This window comes from Halichoeres trimaculatus, unplaced genomic scaffold (assembly GCF_033239565.1).
Source record: "Halichoeres trimaculatus isolate MK-OKI-2021-1 unplaced genomic scaffold, fHalTri1.1 fHalTri1_scaffold_8, whole genome shotgun sequence".
In the NCBI taxonomy this organism is placed as follows: Eukaryota; Metazoa; Chordata; class Actinopteri; order Labriformes; family Labridae; genus Halichoeres; species Halichoeres trimaculatus.
Window position 1 is genome coordinate 26,752,696 of NW_027437186.1, and position 24,147 is coordinate 26,776,842.

The following is a 24,147-nucleotide window of genomic DNA, read 5'->3' on the forward strand; positions in this document are numbered from 1 at the left end:
ATAGTCACGTCTGGTCATGTCTGTTTTTTATGGGCTGAGATTTTTGTCACCACTGAATTTGAACGCTTATTTTGCAATTCAATGTCACGACCATGTCAGAAGAAACAGGATTTAACAAATGTTAGAGGAGAACATGAAGAGGATTTCTGTGAATCTGTGCTGAATGTTCTGTTGGGTCTGCTTTGCAGTAGTCTATCCTGGTTTTCAGTTTCACAGTTCAGCTGATGGTAGAACCTCTTCCATATAGTCCACGCATAGCCCCCAAAAAGTTAAAAAGTGGTTTGTTTCGACTTAAATTAAACTGTAGAAGTGACCTTTGAGACGGTATCACCTCTATTAAAGGTGTTTTCAGTCATTTCAAAAAGGTCACAGAGTTTGCACATGCTCAGAAAGAGTATCAAAGTCAAAGTTAATGAGTCAAATAAAGTAATATTAAAATAATATCTTATTCTGTGCAGGAGGAGATGTGTGAGCTGCAGCGGCGGCTGGCAGAGCTGAAGAACCGCAGCATACAGCTGGAGCGGCAGATCCAGCAGGAGGAGCAGCGAGCTGAGGCCGAGGAATTGGAGGGCACAGTACTGCGGAGCTACAGTGGGGACCAGCTCCGAGACATGAGCAGGACCCTGCAGGACCTCGTCTCGTCAGAGAACAGAGCGCAGATCTCAGTCTCTCCTCCACCCTCTATCATCAGGTCAGAAACACTCTCACAAAAGTTCTTCAAAGTTTGCAGGAGAATTTTCAGATTTTTGGGGACGGTGCTCACTCTTTCTGCACAGACGGTGTGTTAACTCCTGCTCTTCATGTGTGAATACATGCAAGAGATATTCTGTCATTGCACCTTTGAGTGTCGTGAAGAAATATTTTCACACCTTGAAGATGTGACACTTCAATGCCGTATTAATTATGTAAATTGAAATGTCTTTTTCTCCTCTGACTGTGGGCATATTAACTTTCAACTTTAAATCTTGATCATTAAACTGCATGAGTTACTTAACATTACAAAAAAATATATAAGCATTAGTTTAAAGTTCCACAATTAGGTTTGTCCCCCTCTGACCCTGCAGAGCAGACGTCCTGCAGTACCCTCAGTTACCAGGTGGGGCTGCTAAAGAGCTGTGAGTGCATCACAAGTTCCTCTCTTGAATTTTCTGAGCTTTAAATGAGCCCATTTTGAGGAAGATGTTGCCTTTCAAATCCTTTTTTTCCCAGGGATTCTTTCCCTCATTGCTTCGGTTGGCATCAGACGAATAATGCAGCATTTTTGATCTGACAGAGGTTTAATCTGGTGCCAAAACTGTACAAAATCTCTGGCAAGACCATCATGACATTCTATTAGGAGCTCAGGAAGGCACTCTTTGAAGGAGTATGGATGTAATTTTTAAATCCTCAGAGATATCATTGACACATTTTTATAGTTTGAAAATACCTCTTGGTCACTTCCTGCAGATAGACTTTAAGAGGTTTGTTTTTCTTTCAAAGAGATGAGCTTTAAAGCAGATATTATAATACATTTTCCACTCTTCTTCCTCCCCTGTGCCCTCATCCTCTCCTCACACACCTGCTTGAACCTACTTTGAATGTTAATGTTTTCCCTCAGATGTAAATGATCCCTGTGCATCGTGTCCTCTGAAGTTAATGGCGCTCTACATCTTCCCGCTCGTTAGAGAAACATGTAAATTGCATTTATCGTCGTCTCGGTGGCATGACCCACCATCATGGGAATAATTTGATATCTGACGTATCCTCACCTCGACTGGAATATGTTTATTCTGGTTGCTGATTGAAACGGCGACCTCTGATTGGGTATTCAGACACTCATCTCCCAGTGCCGTGTTTCGGGTCAGTGTGGTGATTGTGCTGCAGCTCCTTTTTCATAAAACAGAATGTTAATTCCTCATATCATGGTTTATTTGTTGGATTAAAGAGAGACACAATTTCTAGAGATTTCACCTGACCTGTTTGAGCATCATAAAACTGAGCTGTTTTTGTGGTATAAATCTGGTGGGACCGTCTGAAGGTGACTGTGTTTGTGCTTCATGGATTTTATGCTTCGTTTTGCAATCTGATTTAAATCTCTGTCACAAATAAATTGACCGTTACAGTTCGTCTTGTTTACATATCATTAAACCTATTATAGGATGTTCCGCTTGTTTCCTTTCTAAACTCACCACACCAGATTTGGAGTCCATTACACAAGAACATAATGTCATAATGAGTCATTTTTAATCAATGATAAAGTTTGCACTTTGTTGAATTATTGCTATACTGGTTGCAATGCTAACTGGTTTTCTGTAATCCGGCTTTTTATTGGTAGTTTATTAGCGTTAAGTGTAGCCTTGAAACAAAGTAATAACCAAGGAGACAGGCAGAGAACAAACAACTCAGAGTCAGCCAATCAGAAGAAAGGGGCCACATTGGAGGCAGGTCATTAAAGAGACAGTAACCAAAACAATGTGGCTCAGCCAGAGCTTCAAAAAAGCCAGTATAAGATAAAAAATAGTTTGTTTTAAGCTGCAAATAGAGCAAAAGTACTTTGTAGGTTTTTGAAATTGAGTAACTGAAAGGTGAAAGTGTTAAGATAGGTCTCCTTTGAAGCTTTTATCAATGATACAGTAAACTGATCATCGATTAATTTATATTTTGAGCTTTTGTAAGCACTAAACTGTTTGATTTTCTCTGGGTTGTGCTATATGCTGCACCTCCCCCTACTACTCCCTACTACTCGAGGGTTTTTCTACCAACTCGGTCTGATTTTATTCCTTCAACAAAATCGTCTTTACTGTGCTAAAACTGTTATTCTAAATGCAAAGTTTTGCTGCGTACGTTCCTTCCAGTTTGACTGTACAATAATCCAACTCTAGGATGGACTTGTCTTCAATATTTTTCAGTTTTGTTTAAAGGAGTAGTCTGTTTTTTTACTCTGAATCATATGACATTATATAACAGCTATTTTTTCCTGTAACAGTTATTGAATATTCAGCAGCCACTTTATTTAGAGCAGCTTGGTTTGTCCTATTGATTTCTCTTTAATCCCTGCTAAAAAAAAAACGGCTGACTTTATTAAAACACTGTGATATCTTTGTGTTTCCTTCTCACAGACTCCAGGAGCAGGAGCAGGCCCTGAATCTGTCCATCAAAGAGGCCACAGCTAAAGTAAGCTGCTGTATTAATTTTAGTGCATGACTCAGCCCAATCTCAGCCAGCCAGAAGGCCCAAGTGTTTGTTATCATCTCATGTCCATCAAGTCAAAGTCAAATCACAGACTGTATGCCAGATACAATGTGTTCATATGTTTATTTCTGTTTGACAAGCTCTCCATAGATGACTTCCTGTGTGAAGACTGAAAAGTGAAGATTTTCATTCTTTATTTAATGATGCTTATCGACTCAGTCACCATTTATTTTGCTGAGAGAAGTTTGAAGTCTTGGCTGGAACACTTTTAGAACCAAAAATGACCGTATTTGGTGGATAAGTTGGAGTGAGGAGCAAACAAAGCTTGTGGCTAATTCATTAGCTTGTGAATGTGCTAATGTCAATATAGAGACAGGGAGTTGTAGCTGAATTTTTGGTTCTGTAAGACTGTAGACTCAACAAAAAACTGTAGCTTACAGAAAAAGCACTTTTGCTAAGCTTCTATAGCCAGTTTGAATGTGGTTTACTAGACAGAAGGTTAAAATGTTCATGTTGATCTAAACCCGGGTAAAGTCTCAAACTGTGAGTTAGCAGTGTGTCGGAGTAATCCCAGGATGAAACACTTCTGTAAAGTCACACCAGAATGACTCAATCAATGACATCACTGATTGGTGAATGTCTTTATAAGAGCATCATAAACTAACACCAACCAACCAGAAATGTCCTGCTCTGTTTTTTGATCTTTGGAGGAACATTCTGAAATGTTAGCTTCCAGAATGCCGAGTCCTTGGGTGCTTTGAAGGCTCTTAAAGAGACAGTAGCGGAAATGACGTCAACAAACTGCAGATTTTAGCACTTCTACATTGTCTCATATTTTCAGACTAGAGGTTGTAGTTTGAGTTGTCATAAAGATAGAAATGTACAGAATTAAGTTAGAGCCAACAAAAATATTTTCTTGTAGGTTTCAAAAGAAAAGAAAAAAACAATCTGTTATTGTCATTCTTTTTAACTTTAAGAAGTCAGTCTTCTAAAATTTGGACCAGAATTCTTTGCAAAAAGGCAAACTTATGAAAATGACCTAAAATGCTGATGAAAAAAATAAATTCCTGCTTCAGGCTCAAAATTTAGATAATCAAAACAAATAATCAAATTAAACAAAACAAAACAAAAATATATATAATTTTGAGAGTTAAAAACTAAATCTTTTAAATCTGACATTTTTTGTCTGACATTTTTATCTGGAAAAAAATTAATCAACCATCCCTTAAAGAAGTTTTGGTCGGTGACACTTTTTTATATTATTGAGCCATAGAAAGACAATCTGTTTCTTTTCCACGCTGTAAAAATATTTCTATCTGCTGTAAAGTTTTAAACATGATGCTCTATGGGGACTGACTCACTGCAGGAGACAGACTCCAGTGGACACTCAGGGAACTGCAACCTCTGGCACTTGTTCTTACCAGCTGTGGTTACTCTTGCTGCTGTATGTGCTTTGTAAAATGTGTCTGCAGAGCTTTGTAGGGTTTTCTGAGTGTGCCACCGTGTGCAAGCTTTCTTTAAGTGTCTCCTGAGATCCCTCTCTCCTCTCCTGGGTTTTCTCCCCTGTCTCTCTGATCTCATGGATCTCTGCAGCTGGAAAATGCAGGTAGCTGCAGAAATCTGTAAGAAGTGTTGGCTTAAGGAGAGAGAGGGAGAGGCTCAGCAGGGGGCAGAGGGTCCAGAAAGAATCCTCTTTACTGCTACCGTGTCCTTTTGAAACCCGTCATCAAATGGTTGCACCTCAAAGGAAAGTATAAATACACTGTGCTCTCAGCTTTACCTGAATAACAAGACTGTCCATTGTTTGGGTAAAAACGAAAAGTTTTGTTCCTAAATGAGATATCCAGCATGTAGAAAATGGCTCACCTGCTGAGACAAATTGATTCCAGGCATGAACGTCACTCTCTCTTTCTCTATTGACTTTATAAGATTGACAAATAGCCTGCTGTTTGGAAATTAAACCTCCAATGTGAGAATTTCTGCAGCTTGAAAAGCACTTCACAGCAGTTTCCAGTTGATGTAATGTGTGAAATAAAATTATGCAAGCCTGTTTCAAGAACTGTTTCTATATTTCAACTCCCCGGAGATGCTCTGCCTCAGAAAAACAACGCATTCGATAGCCTTTTCAAAGTGTTGCACAAAACTGTGTCAGATTCAAGCATCAGAAAACCCAGCTCTGCATCCCTTTGAGCAATGAAAATAGTTCCTCAAAAGAAGGAAGAAGTGCATCATGGGGATTGTGTCTGTGACTCAAAGTGAAAGCATTGACAGAGGAGAGGATTAAAGGTAGAGAGGGGGGCAGATGGTTGTATCTAAAGCCATCAGCTCCTCTGTGAAACCTGCAGAGCTGAGGTGCCGCTTCCCGTCAGGCCGTGACATTCAGACCCTTTTCCCTCTCTGACATTCTAATGGCATCCTTTATGGAGATTTCACATTTCCCCATCCGTCCACTAGGAAGACGGCGCCCTCTCTGTCCCCCTAAAGGTTACAGACGAGGTAACACTGATGCTCCGCTGCGTATTCAAAGCAGGGCGGGCGCAGAGAACGGAAATGAATCTGTAAGGTCTTGTAAGAATGAGTGTCAAAAAGAAAATGAAAGTGGAATTGGAAATGAGCTGTGCATCCTGTGGGATTCATGTGTCTGCAAAGGTTTTGTTAGTTACCTCCTCCCCCCTCTCTCATCCGTCTTTCTCTGCCTCGTTTCCCCAGGTGGTCATGAGTCAGAGGCTGGGCAGCAGCCTGAGGAGGAAAGTCAGCGAGACAGAAACTCAGCTTTTAACGCTGCATGAAGCAAAGCTGGCGGCCATCTCAGGTAACACCTCCACCCCACCATGTCCTGGATACGCCTTTGATTTGCCTCATTTACTTTAATCCACCACTATCAAACATATTCACACTGTAGACATTTTCTCTGAGATTATTCTCAGGCTGAGAAACAGAAATGTTGTTTTAAACTCATGCTGCTGTATTCTTTTAGGTTTCAAGCAGACTAAATATAGATTATATGAGACCCATCATAAATGAGTCACTTTGGATTCATCAGAAACTGAAGGAGACAAAAGATGATAAAAGCTTTGAAGGACCATGTGGACTTATTACAAGTAAATCTCCTTACTTTGAAAGTCATTTGCTAAACTCTATCACCAGAGCAGTAGTTTTTTAAGTGCCCTGCTCTGTTAGCACTTTAATAAGCAATTATGTCTTAACATTAACTGAACAGCTAATTAACCAGCTATACAATCAGCCGACTAACATCCAACCAACTATACAACCAACCAATATACCAACTATGCAACCAACCAACCAAACACGCAAAACCAACTGACAATCCTACCAACCAACCAGCTATTCAACCTACCAACCAACTAACTAGTGAGCCAACTGACTATCAAACTAACTAATTAATTAATAACCAGGTAACAAATATAACCAAAAACAAACAATTATTTGGCTGTCAAATCAACTAACCAACCAATTTACCAGCTATCTAACTCATTCACCAACAAAACAACCAATAAAGCAAGCAACCAACTAACCAATCATCAACCAACTGACAGACCAACTACCAATCAAATAATCCATGCAAGCAAGAACGCAAGCAGCCAAGAAAGCAAGCAACCAATAAAACAATTGACCAATATGCCAAGCAACCAACCACCAAACTATTTGGCCAACTAACCGACTGACCAACCAGCTAACAAACCAACAAACTAATCTACCATCAAATCAACCAGCTGCTTAGCAAAACAACCAACCAACCAACCAACCAACCAACCGACTAACCGTCTTATTGATCTGCTTTTAACTCAACTAGCTATCCAACCATCCAACTAATCAACCGACTTTCCACTCAACCAACCAACTATCCAACAAGAAAAACAGCAAACACAAACTGACCAACCGACTACTTAGCCAACCATTCAACCAATTAACCAACAATCAAGTTTTCTTGCCAACTAGACAGTCAAACCAACAGTCTTCAGCTATCCAACCAATCAATCAGCAAACAGACATCAACAGAATATCAAACCAACAAACCAATCGACCAACCAGCTATCACGCATCTCAAGTAAACAACCCCCCAAAAACTGTAAAAGTCAGCACGCTGAATCTTCATTAGTATCGTTACAGAGCAGCACACAGATCAGCATCTCATGCTCTGAGTTAAGAGCTTCCTGTTCACCTAACAAACAAACAAACAAACCAGTCTACCATATAATAGCCAAACTAATATTTATTCTTCACTTCAGTCCCCTGATGTTGTCCACAGTCAGTGTTGTAAATAACACTTTTATCTGATAACACATTAGTTTGACATTATAGCAGTGTTTGAGCCCTCCACCCAGAGCAGGAAGTCAGAGGCACATGGCTGCCTGATGAAAGTGGTAAATTAGCCTAATCTAATGATGCTATTAATGACTGAGACGCTCATTAATGGATGATGTGAGCTTAATGTGCCTCGGGGTCTGTGCAGGTAATGACTTCAGCAGCGCCAAGGAGCTGAAGGCGGAGATGAAAGCTGTGTACCTGGAGCGGGACCGGTTAGAGGTGCTGGCCAAGCGTCTGCACAGCCTCAGCGCGGGGAGCAGCCAGGAGCTGGGCAGGATGAAGGAGCAGAGGCAGCAGTTGAGGCAGGAGCTGGAGGAGAGGGAGGCCCAGCACGGTGAGTCACTGAGGCAGGCCTGCTTCAAAATAACAGGAACTGGATCATCCCAGAGGAGGGACTGAGCTGCTGAGGGTAAAATATGGGAAAGAAAAGCTACAAATCAACGTTACTGCCCTAATAAAGTCCCCACTACAGGCTTTTTACTGCTTTAACACTCACACTGCTGGAATTTTACCACTACGACAATGTCATGGAGGGTCACCCAGACAGCTCAGACATTAATTAAAAAAAATACCAACAATCAATATATGATCGTAAGAATAAATCAGACTAAGAGGTAAAGAAATGAGACACAAGCCTCAAAACACAGCCTTTATGACATCAAATCTAGTGTGAAATCCTAAGCCTTGTTTTCACCAAGCAGTCCGGTTTGGTTCAGTACAGTTTGATTCAGTTAAGCTTGATCCCGTTTGCGTTTCCACAGCAAAACTGTGCACTCTTGTGGTAGGCGGTATTTAAGCCTGACACCGAAAGCTGCAGCTGTTGAACAATAGTGTGACGCCGTAGCAGCACGACACGGTAAACAAAGAGCATAGATGGAAGACAGGCAGCATTTTGTCCTCTCTTTGATTGGCATGTGGCTCTTTGATACAAAGTGCAATCAAGCTTTTGTTTCAGATAAGTCTGTGTGCTGCTAGGAGAAATGCAGCCGTTGTCGCATGGTAAGTGACAATTCTTTTGACCAATAAACGGTCTACAGTGTGTTGAGCCACCCTCTGAGAGCAGATTGATTCAGTCTGGCATCCATATGAAAGGGTCCCAAAAAGTGGGACGGCTCGGTTATTTGGAGATTTGTCCCGAGATAAGTTAATGGAAACCCCACAAAATGCGAGCCGTACCAAGATGAACCAAACTGGTCTGCTTGGTAGAAACGCGGCTTTAATGACAGTTCAGAAATCCCGTGTCCTTGATGTTCATGTTCTGAACAAACAGGCTTTAGAATTCTACACAGCCAGCCAATCAGAGCACAGTGGGCTCAAAGAGCGTTGACTGTGATACACGAGCTAATCCGGACTGCTTGGTGGAAACACAGCTTAAGTTAGCCTGTTACAGGAATGTAATGCTGACACTCCGCTATGAACATTTTTGTCATGTCATTGTCTTGGTAATGACAACAACATACAATTTAGTTACAGTCAAGCATTTTAGCCCATCATCTTCACATCTTCATCATTGAGATTGTTGATGCAAAATTTAGTGATATAATTTCCGCTTGTAATTTAACAACAAACTCTGTATTCCCTCTGTTTTGGTCTACTTTCAGACAGCCTATCAGCTCAGTGTTTGTTCTCATAGTGACCCACCCACTATGAATTCGTCACTTTTATTGCAGCTCAATCCAAAATCTTGCTTTTGGGACAATGAAGACATGCTATTTACATGTGATATGCCATTATTTTGGACTTTTAAGCTCTGAAACTAACTAATATAATTTTCTTTGTATCAAAGATGTAATATGAATCAACTTGAATTAACACTTGAATTGTTTCTGAGTGTGATTTCCCCCTTTCTACTGTTTAGTGTGTGCCCACTGACAATGTTTTATGAATATTCTGTTGAATATACATATATTCACCCTCCTGGCCACAGTTTCAGAATCGTTCTGTAGGAAACGCTGATTGGTTAGCGATTGCCGTGCAGCCCAGAGGGGGTAATTTTAGTTGAAAGGTATGCTTCTATGTCTCTGTGAAAACACCTTTTAAATATCAATCTGAATGTGAGTGATGAGCGCTCTTTGAAAGATGAGGCCTCTCTTGATGTGGCTCCACGCTGCGATGACATCAGTGGACGATGACTTTTCTCCCAAATGAAGGAGAAGTGATCTGCTGTTGACAGCATCAAACGAGATAGCAGCAGGAGCGCTGGCTGTTAAGAGGAAGAGGGGGAGGGGGACGAGCTTTAGATTGTGTGAAGTAGCCAATTACCTCTGAGCCACTCATTGCAGACATGATGGATCTGTGCTCACACACTCGAGTCGGAGCGGCTCTGGATGCCTCTTAAAGAGGCTCACTTTTAAAGGGGAGGTTAGAAAGTTTGGCCTTCTGGCTCTGGCAGAGATAAATGGATTCTGACGGCACCACCTGCAGTGCTCCTCTCTCGTCCATCAGATACAGGGGCATTTTTAAAAAAGGTCACTTTCCTCTCTGAGGCACTGAGACAGGAGGGCGCTGAGGAGGGGGGGCGAGGTGACTGGGTGAAAGACCTCAGACTGGATCTGGCTACAACCTTAGGGCGGGTAATAAAGCGCTGTTAACTACTTCTTAACTACTGGCTGCAGCATCAGAGAGAAGACCCATTGTCTTATCTAGTCATACACGTACCCCTGTGCCACTAGGGGGCATCCTGTTACTGTTGCAGTGAGGTCCATGTGGTGAATCTGATCCATCATTTTTAAAATAAACCAAGTGATGCTGCTTGATTTGGTTCCTTTGTTTCATGTGTGAATGAAAAATAAGCCACCTGCTGGGGTTTTGTTGCCAAGGTAGAGTCCTAAACACCTCAAGTCACCCAACAGTCAATTTCATTGATATCTCTGCGTAAGAAATCATTTGTTGATTGAAATTAAAGGTATCAAAAAGGCCTGGTGAGGACTCTACAAATGATCATGAAATAGTCTCACTGTTATATATTTGGCTGTTTGTAATATATTATCAGCGACAAAATGTGTTATTTCTATGTGCTATCTGTGGCAAGGTTGGCTTTTTCAGTGAGAAGTAAAATTAATTTGCCACATTACATTGGACGTAACCAGGATTTGAGACACATTATCGACACATCTCTGAGCACCGGGCTGTGAATAACTGCAAAGAGATAGTGCATGCACCTTTTGGACACTATACTACACTACAAGATGCGTTTACAAAGTTGTATTGAACAAAGCAAGGAGATAAAAAGATCTGCTCTCAAAAACAAATGCATGCCTTAGAAAGAGTGAGCTCTGTTGACATCGTATTGTAAATGACACTACCAATTCCGGCCACAGGGGTCACTGCAATTAATTGTCAACAGAATGTCCTCACAGGACATGAAATTGGTAAATAAATATGACCTAAGCCATTTTTTTTTATTGATAAGAACAAAATACGCTTGAACAGTTTATTAGCTACACTCCCTGGCGTTAACAAGTAAACTAGTGCGCTACTTGTAAATGAAATGGGTAAATAAATCCTGATTCAGTAGCATTCTTGTCTTGAACTTTGGGACCAATGGAAAGCCCTAAAGCTTGAACTTGTAATCACTATGAGAATCTTAAGTGACTGAGGAGCTTTTGGCATGCACCATATTTAGATTAAACGCACCTGCACTGCTGGAACAAGTGGACCTCTGAGCTCTAGTAAATATTTTGAGATTTACTTATTGTACCCAGAGTTTAGAATAGACTTGAACTAGTGCATCTCAGTGGACATTTCACTCTTACAAGTTAACAGCGAAAAATTTTCAGCTCTTAACTGGAGAACTGCTGGTGAAACTGTACTGTTAAGACTTTCACTTCGTATGGAGCTTTTCATGCTCCTCTGACAACATTAGAGCCTCCCTCGGAGTAAAGCAGCTGAGCGAAACAAAGGATCCAGAGTCAGGTGAGAGGTACGTCACTAATGTGTGCAGAGCCACAACTTAATGATCGGTTGTGCGGCTCAAATGCTCAAGTGGGTGCACACAACATGGCAGCCGGTGCAATTTTACAATGTGTTTCTGACACTGAGCAAGGGGCTCATTAAACTGTCATCCCATTCGGTAATAAGGGGCTGGCATGGCGCTAGCTGTAAAGTGATAGCTCACAAACAGCACATTAGCATTTCTTTAGCTGGAGGGGATTAGAAATTATAGTATACTTCAAAGTCAAGATGGCCACCCTTTTGGTTTCTGAAGCATTTCCAGCACATGCTAATGAAGCTGGTGTCATCCTATGAGCAGGGAAACATGCAGCTGCTCATGAAAAGGAGCATTGTTGTGGAGGAAAGCTGGGAGAAAGAGGAGTGCTTGAATCAAAGATGCAGAGACACAAACTGTCTTCAGGCCATGTGAGTAATGGCGGCATTAGTAAGATAAACACTAACTCTCCAGATAAATATCTAAAAAAAACACTACACTGATCATTGGTCCTTAAATCCTGCTTTTCTGCATCATTGATGGACTCTTTAAAGATGGATTGCAAGTCTTTATCATTTTCCATTGTACAAAAGTGAAGCCAGAATGCCCCACATGATGGTTTAGATCAAGTGTTATGACTCTCCAGGATCCTTCTTTATCAACAGATCTGTCAATCATGGTGTTACATTTTTTTTATAGCATAAAAGACTGATTAATGACAAAAATGTTACTTGTTGAGAACACGAGTGTGTGATGTAATAAAGTGTGTGTGATTATAACAGTGATGGAGCTCATCACTGTTCCTTAGCCATTTTTTAAGGCATTAAATAACCCAAACATAGGTCTAAAAACGAGATGATCCTAATTTTAAAACATCTCTATTGAAAGATTAGTTGTTTATTCTGAAATGAAATTTCTTGCTGGTCAATTGTTTGGAAAAAGACATTTGAAGGATTTCTATGAGATTTTCTTAGCTTCTTTTAAGCCCTCAAAACGTGGTGTAATCATGTAAAACTGAATATCATGACAGGAATGTCATCTGACCCATCACAACTTTTAAACTCAAAGCTGTAAGAAAAATTCCAACATATAATGTCATGAAAACATGACCACGACCCCATTTGAAGGCAGTATTTCACCGTCCTACTGCTAAGGTTGTGCGTTTCAGCTGACTTCAGATACGAGGGGTGCACTTGTGACGCCATCTGCTGTTGTATTAAATGTTTGAACCAAAGAGTCTAGACCGTCACATATCAGGCATTGCACTTCTACAGATGTGCATTGAGGAAATAAAAATCATCATTTCAGATCATTATGGTGATTTAGACTCAATTTTGGAGACTAGAATGTCTTAATGTCATCAAGCGTCTCCACCCTGCTTCCTGTACTGGGGGGTCTAGCCTGGGAGCCATCACGTCCTTGATTGCCACTGGCACGAGCTCAGATGGAAACCCAAACCCATTACAGCTGGAGGTTTGATTCCCTGCTGAGAGTCTAATTTTGCCCCTGAGAGATGTGGAGTGATGCTAAATTTACAAATAAATAATTGAAGAGATGAAGAACCCGAGTAAATGGCCCCCTGGAGTGAGGACATCTAAACCTAATGTGGAGGCAGTGTCGGCGTGTCTCCTCTTCATTTAAACAAGTGTTCTGCTAATGCTTATTTAATGCTGCTGTTAGCATGCGCTACGTGCTGCAGCAGGTAATCAGACTCTCTGATAAGGATAGTCAAAGTATTTATTTTTCTGGTTTTTGCCCGTAATGTGATGTCTTTGCTGTTTTCTCTACAGCATAGAGTCAACGCAGACGTTTAAATCCAGTTCAAGACTTAATCTAAAGTAGCCTCCAAAAGAAGCACCTGTAGACACTTGAGAATCACCTTGGATTCTGTGCTTCTTAACCTTTTAATTGAACTGGATGTTACAATAACCATAATCTTTTATTTCTCTCAAATGCATCAAATTTCAGAAACTTGTTTAAGCCAAACTTGGCTCTAGTTGTACATCAACCTCGGTATCTGTGTTATAGGGACAGTTTGGAATTTTTGACATGAATTTTTTGAACACAAATTGTTTTCAGAGGAAAAACGCTTTATTTTCGTGACCCCAGCCATGTTGCCGGACTACTTTCGTCTGGACCAAAACCGAACCAGATCTCGGGTCACAGGACGCTGACAGGGGTAAGACAGCACTGATGTACATAACTATAGATGAGGATGCCATACAGGTTCATGTCAAAAAATCCGAACTATCCCTTTAATGTACAGTCATGTAATCTTCTCCTAATGAAGTGTCAATAGTGAGGGCCGGGACGTGTATGATTTATTCATGACAGGGCCTCTTTCAGGGCTCTTCAGATGAGAACATGATGGAACGTGTGACAGCTCTTCTCCTACCCACTGTCTCAGTGATTGAGAGCGGCATGGTGGTTAAGTGGACCCTGGAGAACGAGCCAGGTCTTTGTCTCTGAAGTTTTGGCAGGATTCATTTTTCCTGAGGTTCTGTGGAGGATGCATTTCCACAGTGGATTTGTTGGAGTGTTATAGTAACGGGGTGTAAGGATTACAGGAAACACAGAGTGATGGACAACAAGTTCAACCAACACATCCATCACTGAGACGTCTGTAAGAGGAAGATGGGAACCTACACCCGCAGAACCACAACAGTTAATTTTAGAGTTTAGAGATGTTTGTTTCAGATGTGATAGCAGCGGGAGAGTATAGCAACAAAGTCTACCTCACAGAGAACCTGCAAGACTTTCCTGAAAAAAGTCAACTTTTACAGGTATGATCCTGCTCAAGTGTCACTTCTGGATGTCTTCTGGACGTCTTCTGGACCTATACATGTGTGTCAATGTCTGTGTCTGCCTTAACCCCCTCCTCTGCCTGTATGTTGATGTTTTGGTTGTATCAGGATGGCAGTAGACGTGGTTACATCAGCCAATCTCAGCGCGCCCAGTGCGCAAGTGACTTTGCGTGTTTGATAGTGAGAGAAAGGAAACAGCTAACTCCAAACAGATAAAGCTTTTTACTAAATGAGGGTGAAGCTTGGCTCGACTTTCACTTGCTTGAGGGAACTTGGAGAGCAGCATGGGATGAAGAGCAACACGAGCTGGCTTTGTACTGAGCAAGTACTGTATGTGTAAAACAACCCACTGATTAGCTTGTGCTAACATGCCAAGTCAGGTGCATGGCTCTCAAGTCTTTCCTACATAGAAACCTGATGCTGCAGGTGGTTTCTAGGTTAGTGAGAGTGTTCATGTAGTTATAGTTGGAGGCTGTGGGTGTGCCGCTGGCACTAAGCCAAGGGGGAGGAGCACGGTTTGAATGTTGTGTTTACTTACAAGTAAGGTAAATTAATGCAGACCCTACCTTTAAACAGGTCCTCAATAAGACAACACACAATTTGTCCCCTCTGAAAAGCAAAGCTCCTGCTCAGGGATAGTACAATCCAAAATTCCTGGAATTCTCTGGGCAGGGTCTGCAGCACTGATTGTTTCTGATCAGTACATTGGTTTTCTTTGACCTGATTGTGTGTATGTGTCTCTGTCAGCTCCCAGTGTTCCAGTTTAAAGAGTGACCCGGTAAACTAGAGACCTTCAGCTGAACATGTCAGTGGATATGCAGTTTACAACAGCTGTTCAAACACAGATGAAGTCCTCAGGAATGCATTATAATTGCATTCCTATTCATCTGCATGGATGATGTCGCTGTAGTCATTTATATCCACATGATGTCTCAACATACTGGAACTCTCTGCCTCTTCTCATTTCAGGTGTTGAATCAGTGAATCAATTTAGGGTAGAGCACCACCAAAACCAGCACGGGCTGAATCTCCTTCATACTTAGAGGCGTCACATTTGCTGAATAGCCTTTTGTGTGTGTCTTACTGCCCTCTACTGGTCTGGGGTTGAGGTGCACTTCCGTTTTTTCTTTACCCCTCACTGGCCTGATTTGCGAATTCATTGAAGTCTGGAAACACAGATAACAAATGGACCACAGGGACCATTTATTTCCTGGAACTACTTTTCCAGCATCCTATCAACACTTGTTTACACCGAGTAAAGTCTTAAAACCCCTACGAAAGCTTTGCAGAGGTTTGATTAAGCTGTGAAAAAATGAGACAAACATAGAAACATTCATTTAGAGAAGTATTAGCCGAGAGCTTACGTGGTTTTCCAAAGAGGAAATAACAAGATGTGTTTAATGGGCCAGAAAAACAAGCACAGAGCTGTGGAGAGGATGTTTTAGTGAGGCGTGTTTTCAGTGGAGTTCCTTTTCATTTGGCTCCTTCACAGATTCAGTCATTATAAAACCATTACTCACAGCCTGCAGCAAAGTAAGCTCCAAACAAAGTGTGTTTACTGAGTTTGATTTGAGTTATAATGAGAGTGAGGAACACTTCAGTCAGAGGGATTCAAACTCACACCCAGCTGAGCTCAGATTTCAACTCTCTGATGGTTTTTGTGATGTGGCTCCTTTTGTCTTTGTGCCTTCTTCCGCCTGCAGGATGTTACAGCTCCAATTTGCTCTGCTGTGTGATCCTGCTGCCTCAAAGCATCATGGGTTATTGAGTGTGTGTCAGAGATACCCGCCTGTCACTCTCTCTCTGAGCGTGTGCTGACTGTGTTTGAGCCGAGTTTAAACGCATTAATCACACTCAGCAGCTTCAACTCAATTACAAAGACACACTATTCCTCTTCTGCCTTATTATGCTCCGGCTTTTGTCGCACGCATATATCGGTGTTGCTGCGTTAGCACGAAGCCACCGGTAATTTGTTTGACAACACGAAGGCCGCACAAGCCTCAGCTACTTTCATTGTTACAAGGCGGCGAGGAAATTGCTGCATTATTCACTTTCAATTAGAGAGCAGCAGAAAGAATCACAATGCTGCAAACACCTTCACATGGTTAACTTCTGCAGGCTCATTAAAGAGAAGGTCTTCATCATCACACACAGAGATGTCTGCTCTATTTGTTCTGTTGATTATAATCACCAGGTTCATAATCACTATCAGCTTTACATCTGATTGTCTGCAGTCATTATTTCTTCATCAGCGCCACACAAAGAGGAAAACTTCTTATTGTTCCAAAAAGGAGGAGGCTATTCACCTTATCGTTCAACCTGTAGCCCCCATAATGTTCAGGCCCCAAGGCAGCACTGTATTAAAACAGACATGACTCTGTAGTGGGAGTCACTGCATTGATAATTGACATGACTCTGTAGTGAAAGCCACTGCATCTATAAAGCCAGGTTCAAACTGTATCATCCAAAGAACCCAGATATGAGCACGATGAGAAACAGCAGAGACTTCTCTGGACCCAAGCCCCTGACTTTAAACTGACTATAGGAGAAGTGGAAAACTTTAAGACTTAATCTACCATTACAACTTTATTGTGAGAAAACATTTTTTTCTTATATTATTATGAGTTCAATCAAATACCATTACCATTTTGATCTCATAGCACTGGGACTTTAATGCTACTTCTTTAAGATTCCCTGTAACATTGTGACCTTAAGTTAAAAGCATTATGAATTCTATTAAATAGCATAATGATATTATGGTATCATTACGATTTTGATTACGTAGCATAATGTGTTTATTGTAAAATTCAAATTTTGATCTCACATCATTACGACTTTTATTGGAACATTAGAACTTGTAATATTGCAACTGCATTGTAACAGTGCTATTGTAATATCATAGCATTACAACTATTGTAACATAGCAAATCAAATTTAGTATTTCTAGTTACACGACGATTTTAAATGTGTTATTTGACAGCTTTATTGTAAAAGTACAATTTTAATCTTGTAGCGTTACAACTAAACTATTAAATTATTACTTATATCCTGTAATATTTAAATTTGATTCTAACATTATGATTTTAATCTTGTGGCATTTTGGCTGTATTGTTACATTTTGTCTTCATTTTGTACCACTACAAATTTAATTTGCAAGATTATGACTATTATCCTGTTCTTCGAGAAATTTATTCCTGAAATCTCTCTTTTCATTGCAATGTGGCCATAATCCTTGATCACATAGTCGGTTTCAGACTAGCTTGCCTAACTTGACTTGTTACTAATCCGAAATGGTTGTTGCAATTTGATGTAAAATACAACACAGACCCCAAAATACTAAGCAGCTAGAATCCCCTTTCAGGAAAGAATGGGACAGTTTATCCTGGGTTCACACATCTTTTGAGGATTCAGGGTGCTCTATTCTCATACTAGCGCACATTTATTGGTGGATAGCACGGAATTTCCCTACTAAAGTCCTGGTTTTTGGTCGTAAAAGTATAAAAGGGAAAGGGTATAACATCTTAAAAGAGTTTTGTTCTAAGAAGAGTTAATGCTGTAAGTTATAAATGCAATTCTGTTCTCCTTTTTTTCAATGATGCTTCTTAATGCTTCACATCTAAATTAAAAAAAAACTTTGGCATAACCTGTTGGAAAACATGTTTACATTCACACACAACAAATCTAGGGAGTTATGCGTAAATAGATCTGTAGTCTTCTTTTCTTTAGCTCACATCTCTTTTTACTTTAAGGACGCGGTCACACTGGCCATGCCTAAGCGTGCTTCAGCCCTAAAGCACGTTTGGAATGGCCAGTGTGACCGCAACTGTGCCATGCTTGAGCACGATTCGCTTCCCTGCTTCGGCACGCTTCAAAGAGGTGGGCTTCGGCACGGTTTTACTTCATGCATGAGCACAAGCACACGGACAGCGCGTGCGATCCATTACATATGATTACTGTGAGCGCATCTCTCGACAATCATTTTAAACAAAGCGGGGGTGTTAGAGGGCTGTGTCAGGCGAAAACGACTCACCATAAGTCCAAAAGTCTCTAAAGTTGTAGCAGTGCTCTCTGTGTCTCATTGTGCTGACTCTAATGAGATCGCACTTTATGTAAACAGACGCTTCACAATGACGTAGTCGGGCCGTGCGCGTGTGTGATACCCGCTTAAGTCTGGTTCACGTAGGGGTAGTGTGACCGCTGGCCGTAGTCTCCAGCTGGGGAACAGCGCTGCGGGGGGGGGCAATTGTGCTTAAGCACGGCACGGTTTGGATGGCCAGTGTGACCGCGCTCTTAGTCAAGTCTTTTAGGGTAATAGAAGATTAAAAACAAAGTTTTTACCAAAGATTTTTTTGGTTGGGAGCTCTGTAGAGTCTGTTACAAACTCTTTAATCACTCTGTGCTCGTTCTGTATAACTTCTAAATCTGGCTTTCTGAACCTGGTTCTGTCATGTCATATCTACATGCTCTTTGCCATCTGAAGTCAGTCTTAATGCCCCCTATGTATTATTCAGAGGATATCTGCTTGCACGCTGCTTGAAACACTGGCATGAATGGAAGCTGACAAGAGGAGCTCTGTCAGGCAGGATAGCATCTCTCAGATCAATTAGAGGGGCGGTAAGTGAGCTGTCTGGTCCATGTTCAGCAGATCTGCTCCTCAGACATCAGATTGCTTCTGCAGCGCCCTCATCACTCCAATAAAAAGACCTAAACATGCCACAAACAGATGACTTTTTCCACATCCTTTCCTTCCTGATGTACGGAGGTGTGTGTAGCTGTGTGAAAGTGTGTGCTGCACTTAGTCTGAGACATTTCCCTCTTGCCCCCTGCTGAGCCAGCCTCCAGCTGGTGTCATCCTGGAGCTCATTCAGTCTAATAACCACCATCAAGACAATGAAATGAATTATACCTCAAACTTCAGCGGGATTCAGAACAACCAATTAGCTCACTTTCCCTCAGTGTGAGATCTGAGCATAGCATTTTAGTGAAGCAGTGATCCTTCTTTACCTGTTTTTCTTCTAACGTTTGCCGATGTTTGCATGTTCAGCAGGTGTTGTATTTCTTCTTTTGTGCATATGTATGGTGCACAATTTGCTATAAGTATGTTCTATTGTGTGCAGAAACGTGCAGCAGCAGGGGGGCTCTCCTCATGTTTCATACATGAGCTCATTAGCGGTGCTCAGACTGCCCTCCTCTCCACCCTGACGAACACTCAGCCGCCGTCGCCTCCTCAGGCTCGGCTCGCTGCAGGCGGAAGGGCACAGGAAGCAACATAAGCTATTCGTCCAACTCTACACCCGGCAGAAAATCTGGCAGGATGTCTATGAAAGGGTTTTATCTGAAGGCCTTCTTCAGTTGTATCCCGGCAGAGTGGATCATCTTACCTCAATCCAGAGTCGGGCAACTGCACACTGCTGACACCAGCTGTGCTGACGGCTGCCTTTTGGCTAACACAGCCTCTGCATCACGCTCATTATTATCACTCAAGTGGATCTGGTTGTATCAGAAGAATCTGGTATTAGTGATAAACCAGTTAAGTTGTTTCTTGAGTTGTTTACATAGGTTTCAGATTTCTCTGATCCAGTAAAGCTAATCCTTAGAACTATCGTGCGGGCAAGCATTAGTGAATTCCACCACCCAATAGGGGGCATCGTAGAGTTAATTTGTCAAAGCAGCCTTCAACACTCCAAGTCCTCCAGGTTGGTTTGCGCATACTTTTCTATCTAGATCACTTATAAAAAGAAATTTATTCTTGCTAGTGCTAGGAGATACAACGATTGGGACAGCTGTAGCTCAACCTGTTGTGTTTGTGGCTTGATCCAGGTCCTGGTTTTGACGAAGTCTGGAAATCTATCATGTGCTAGAGGCGGGATAGGTTATTGATGTGTGTTTGAAACACACAAAAACATTATTTCCTCGCTGGGTTTTGTGAAGAATGTTTTCTCTTGCTGCAAAACCACAAATGAGCTTATAAAGCAGTAAAGGTCTGAAATTAATGTGTTTGGCACAACATAGTTTTACTACCTGCATTGCTGTCGCCTATAGGCAAAAAGAGTTCTATTCTTGGAAATGGAAAATTTCACTTTTGAGTCAAAAGTTTTCTACACTGTCAAACTGAATTAAAATGTCACCTTACAGATGAGGTAATGTGCTTTTCTTAGTCTTTATTCTGTCCCTCTGGTACCTCTGTTGTATCTTTACATGTTTTACAGCTTATGAATCCCTATTTTGCTCTCCCTAGTGTTTCAGAAAACCCTTGTTATAACCTCTGTCTGAAACACTTGGTTGCAACTACTGTCTCTTTTAGGCACCCTGCTCCACAAACCCCCTCCATGCTGATTGGCCAGCTCTCTGGAGGCCTGTTAGGGGGCAGAGCTATGGGAAATACCTTTGTGTTTGAGGCCTAGTTCATAGATCCTTATGTGATGACCTCAGAAATTCTGGTGAACATCTGGTGAATTTTTGCTTATTTCGTAACATTAACAGACAGATCTAGAGGTTTCAACAACATATGAATATGTTGAGGTTTGACCATCTGCACGTTCGGTCTGAACATTCAGCATTGTTACTTTATATCCTTGGTTATGATATGGAAAGCAGAGTAAACACTCTTAAAGTACTGTGGGTTGAAGGTGTCACCTATGTGCTACGCACATTTTTTGAAAATGCGAAAATGGGGTCATATACATACTTTTAAAATGCAATTAATTACAATGAAAAATGATCATTTTACAGCCAGGTAACAAACTGTTTCCTCTCTCTACAGAAAGCCGACTGAAGGAAAACACAAGCAAGTACATGAAACTGTTGGAGGACAGACTGCACAGGTAAGACTTTTCCTGTCTCTCTGTTTGTGGTTTAGATGTAAAGACACAATATTGTACAGATAAAGAAACAAGCCTCAGAGGATGTTGTCCTTATACAGGGATCATCTCCTCAGTGCCTCACCCATCACATCACACACTCACACCTTTTCTTATCCAGAGGCCCCGTTCTCACATTTTCCTCTGTCTCTCACCTGCATGCTGTCTCCTTCTCTTCTCACCCTCACAAAGATCTTCTATTCTTTAGTTTTTATGCTTTTACATCAGCTGATTCCCCCCCCTACTCTCGCTGAGGGAGAAACATCTTTTTCAGTTTTGCATCTTGGAGCTCTAGCAGAAGCACAGTTTTACAAAGCCTCTCACTGTTTTTGTTTTGTTTGCTCGATGGAAAAACCCAAACCGGTTCTTGGAAAGAATGTAATTTGAACCAACTAAGCACTAGCACCAGCACCGAACAGGCACTGGTGGAAAAGGAGTGTCAGAAGAGGAAGGTTAGGTCTCCTGGGTTTTCCTCAGAGCGAGTGAAGCTGATAATGTCAGAGTCACTGTGTCTGTTTAACCCTGTCTCTGTCTGTGCTGGAAGAGGACGCTAGGTTTCTGTGTTATGTCCCCAGTGAGCAGGGTCACCTCTCTGGATGGGAGCCAGGAGTCAGTCACACTGTTTGTTGTTGAAGGATGCAGCGACCGGAGCAGAAACATGGCTGCAGTCTCAGCGCCCAGCAGGGGAGCGTGCCTCTGAACCCACACTGTCAGAAGGGCAGATGGTCACTCTGGGTGATTTTAGTTTGAATTTACAACACCGAGTTTCAGAGCGAGAGCCTGTCTGAGAGAAATGCCCCGGCAAGATAAGCTGACTCACAGGGAGGAGTATTCGTCAAGAGGTTTTATGGTCCGCTGTTAGCGCACTAAAGGAGAGACAAAGTAAAAAACCTCATGTAAAGGGACGCTTTTAACAGAACACATTTTAAATATGAGAACGTTTCACAAACTACTATGTCTGTTTGCAGCTTTCATCACAAAAAATAAGTGCACATTTGGGAAATGGAGTGGTATTTTGTATGGAATACTGTATGTAGGTAGCTGGTTGTTATGCAAACTAGAATCCAGACATCTCTGATAATTCAGGCATCTCATTGGTCATCACAGCTGTCAGTACACTTTGAAAAGAAATTAAATAGCTAATTCAACCATAAATTTTTCATAAATATGAACACTGTAACTTAAATCTGCATGATGAGAACTAACTGTAATAATAAAACCAACTCAGATACACATTTATTTGAGCTGTATTTGGATTCACCCTCAAGGTCCTGTTTTTAAACCAGTTAACTATCTATGAAAAACAATATAGAATACAGGATAGGTTTATCAACGGTTATAAGTTAGAGTTAGTAAAGTTGAAGGTAACAGTTATCCAAAGAAAGCCAAAATATTTAGGGCTTCTCTGGCAACTGGCTTTTGTATTAGTCATAAAAGATGGAACATGGCTCAGATTATGCTGCAGTCTTAACTTCAGCTTTATCATTGTTTTTATACCAATGTACACGTTTCATAACGTCACAAAAACAGTTCAGAAGTCCAGTGTTCATGTTGTAAGACAAAGAGGTGCTAGAATTGGAAAACTGGAGCCACAGTGTCCATTCTATGTACAGTTAATGGGCCTGACTTAGGCAATTTCAGGTACTGTCTCTTAAAAGCCCTATTCGTATTTTAGCGCTAATATTTCGCACATTATTCATTTTTTTCCGAACTTACTGTTTTTCAATGCAAGCTTTCACACCAGCAATATTCTTTTGCCGAGCCTAATTGCAGCTTTCATTTTTTTGGACCAAGGTCAATTTTTCCAAAGCTTTGCTTGCGACGAGTACATGACCAATCAAAACACTTGTTGTTGACAAGCCACATATCAAAACATTCAACATTGATTGTGTTCATGTTCCAGCACCCGGTTCTTTATGACAAAAGACAAAGTACAAAACTACAAAGACAATGTTTACAAAGACATCATTTGGAGGAGAATACCCGGGGACATTGAATATGACACCTCCAATTTATTTGTGTAGCTGCTGGCGTGCAAAGGCCTTAAGAGTTTCTTTCCTTTGAGCTTATTGTCTTCTGCTGAACACTAAATCATGATTCAATTCTAGCTAAATACAGGAAAGTAAAAAGCAATGTGTTGAACGTCCATGAAAAAAGGACAGTAAAACGGTTTGAAAGGTAATATCAGAGAGTTTCAGGAGCAGAATATCCTGAAACCATGTTAAAATGTCAGGATTTCCTGTGTGAAAAGGACTGAAAAGAACATATTTGTCTGAGTATTTTAATGACTTGTAGGCTACACCTGCTGCATTGTCCCCATTAAATATGATAAATAGAATCCAAATCTGAACACAGACCTCATAAACAAGAGAAAAATAGAGGAGGCATTTCCTAATGAATGATCTCCATAATGCATTAAACCACTGCTGCTAATCTGAATAAAATGTTTTTTGTTCTGGTGACACACTTACAGCATCTGCGCTGCTCCAACATCCTGTTCTCGTCTTTAGCAAGGAAGAGATAATTGCTTTTTTCAGCAGCATCCGTCTCCACGGAGACCAGACATCTCACCAGCACTAATCTACCCCCCTCTTCCTCTTCCTCCCTCCTCCTCCTCCTACCCTCACCTCCCATCAGCAGCGCTCTCCATCAGCAGTAATGTACATGAGAGCTGAGTGATGAAATATACAGTGGGTGATGGCTTTGTATGTGTGTGTGTATGAAGGAAACGGTCCGTTCAGTCAGGCCTAATCTGTGTCACTGTGTCAAACTGGATGTGTTGTAGCTGCCGGTTGAGCCTGGAGCTACAGCTGAGTATCTGAGTTCTGATCCTGACCCCTCTGGATACAGCTGATTGACGTTTGGAGAACTGATTGATTAGTAATGACTGATGAGCAGAGAAATGAGTCCACAGTGTCCACGAAGTAACTGTCCATTACCAGTATTTGTCTTTTAGGGTCAGAAAGGTTAGAAACTAGTAAGAGATAATGTTTGAGTGGGTGGATGTCTATCGTTGACGGGGGCTAAATTGGAAACACTGAACATGTTAACTCCT

General features: G+C 41.3%; 1 protein-coding gene across 2 annotated transcripts in view; it reads left to right on the forward strand.

Annotated features, from left to right (window-relative positions):
• disc1 (DISC1 scaffold protein) overlaps nt 1–24,147 on the forward strand; it is a 56,973-nt gene that overhangs the window by 12,899 nt on the left and 19,927 nt on the right. For both annotated transcript variants that reach the window (XR_012598612.1, XM_074676444.1), the window contains exons 6-10: nt 459–691; nt 3,099–3,153; nt 5,881–5,983; nt 7,646–7,834; nt 20,996–21,056. Coding sequence is in view for 1 of the 2 variants with exons in the window: in XM_074676444.1 (XP_074532545.1) it covers nt 459–691; nt 3,099–3,153; nt 5,881–5,983; nt 7,646–7,834; nt 20,996–21,056 (641 nt within the window). In the remaining variant the exon portion in view is untranslated. The remainder of the gene's footprint in view (nt 1–458; nt 692–3,098; nt 3,154–5,880; nt 5,984–7,645; nt 7,835–20,995; nt 21,057–24,147) is intronic.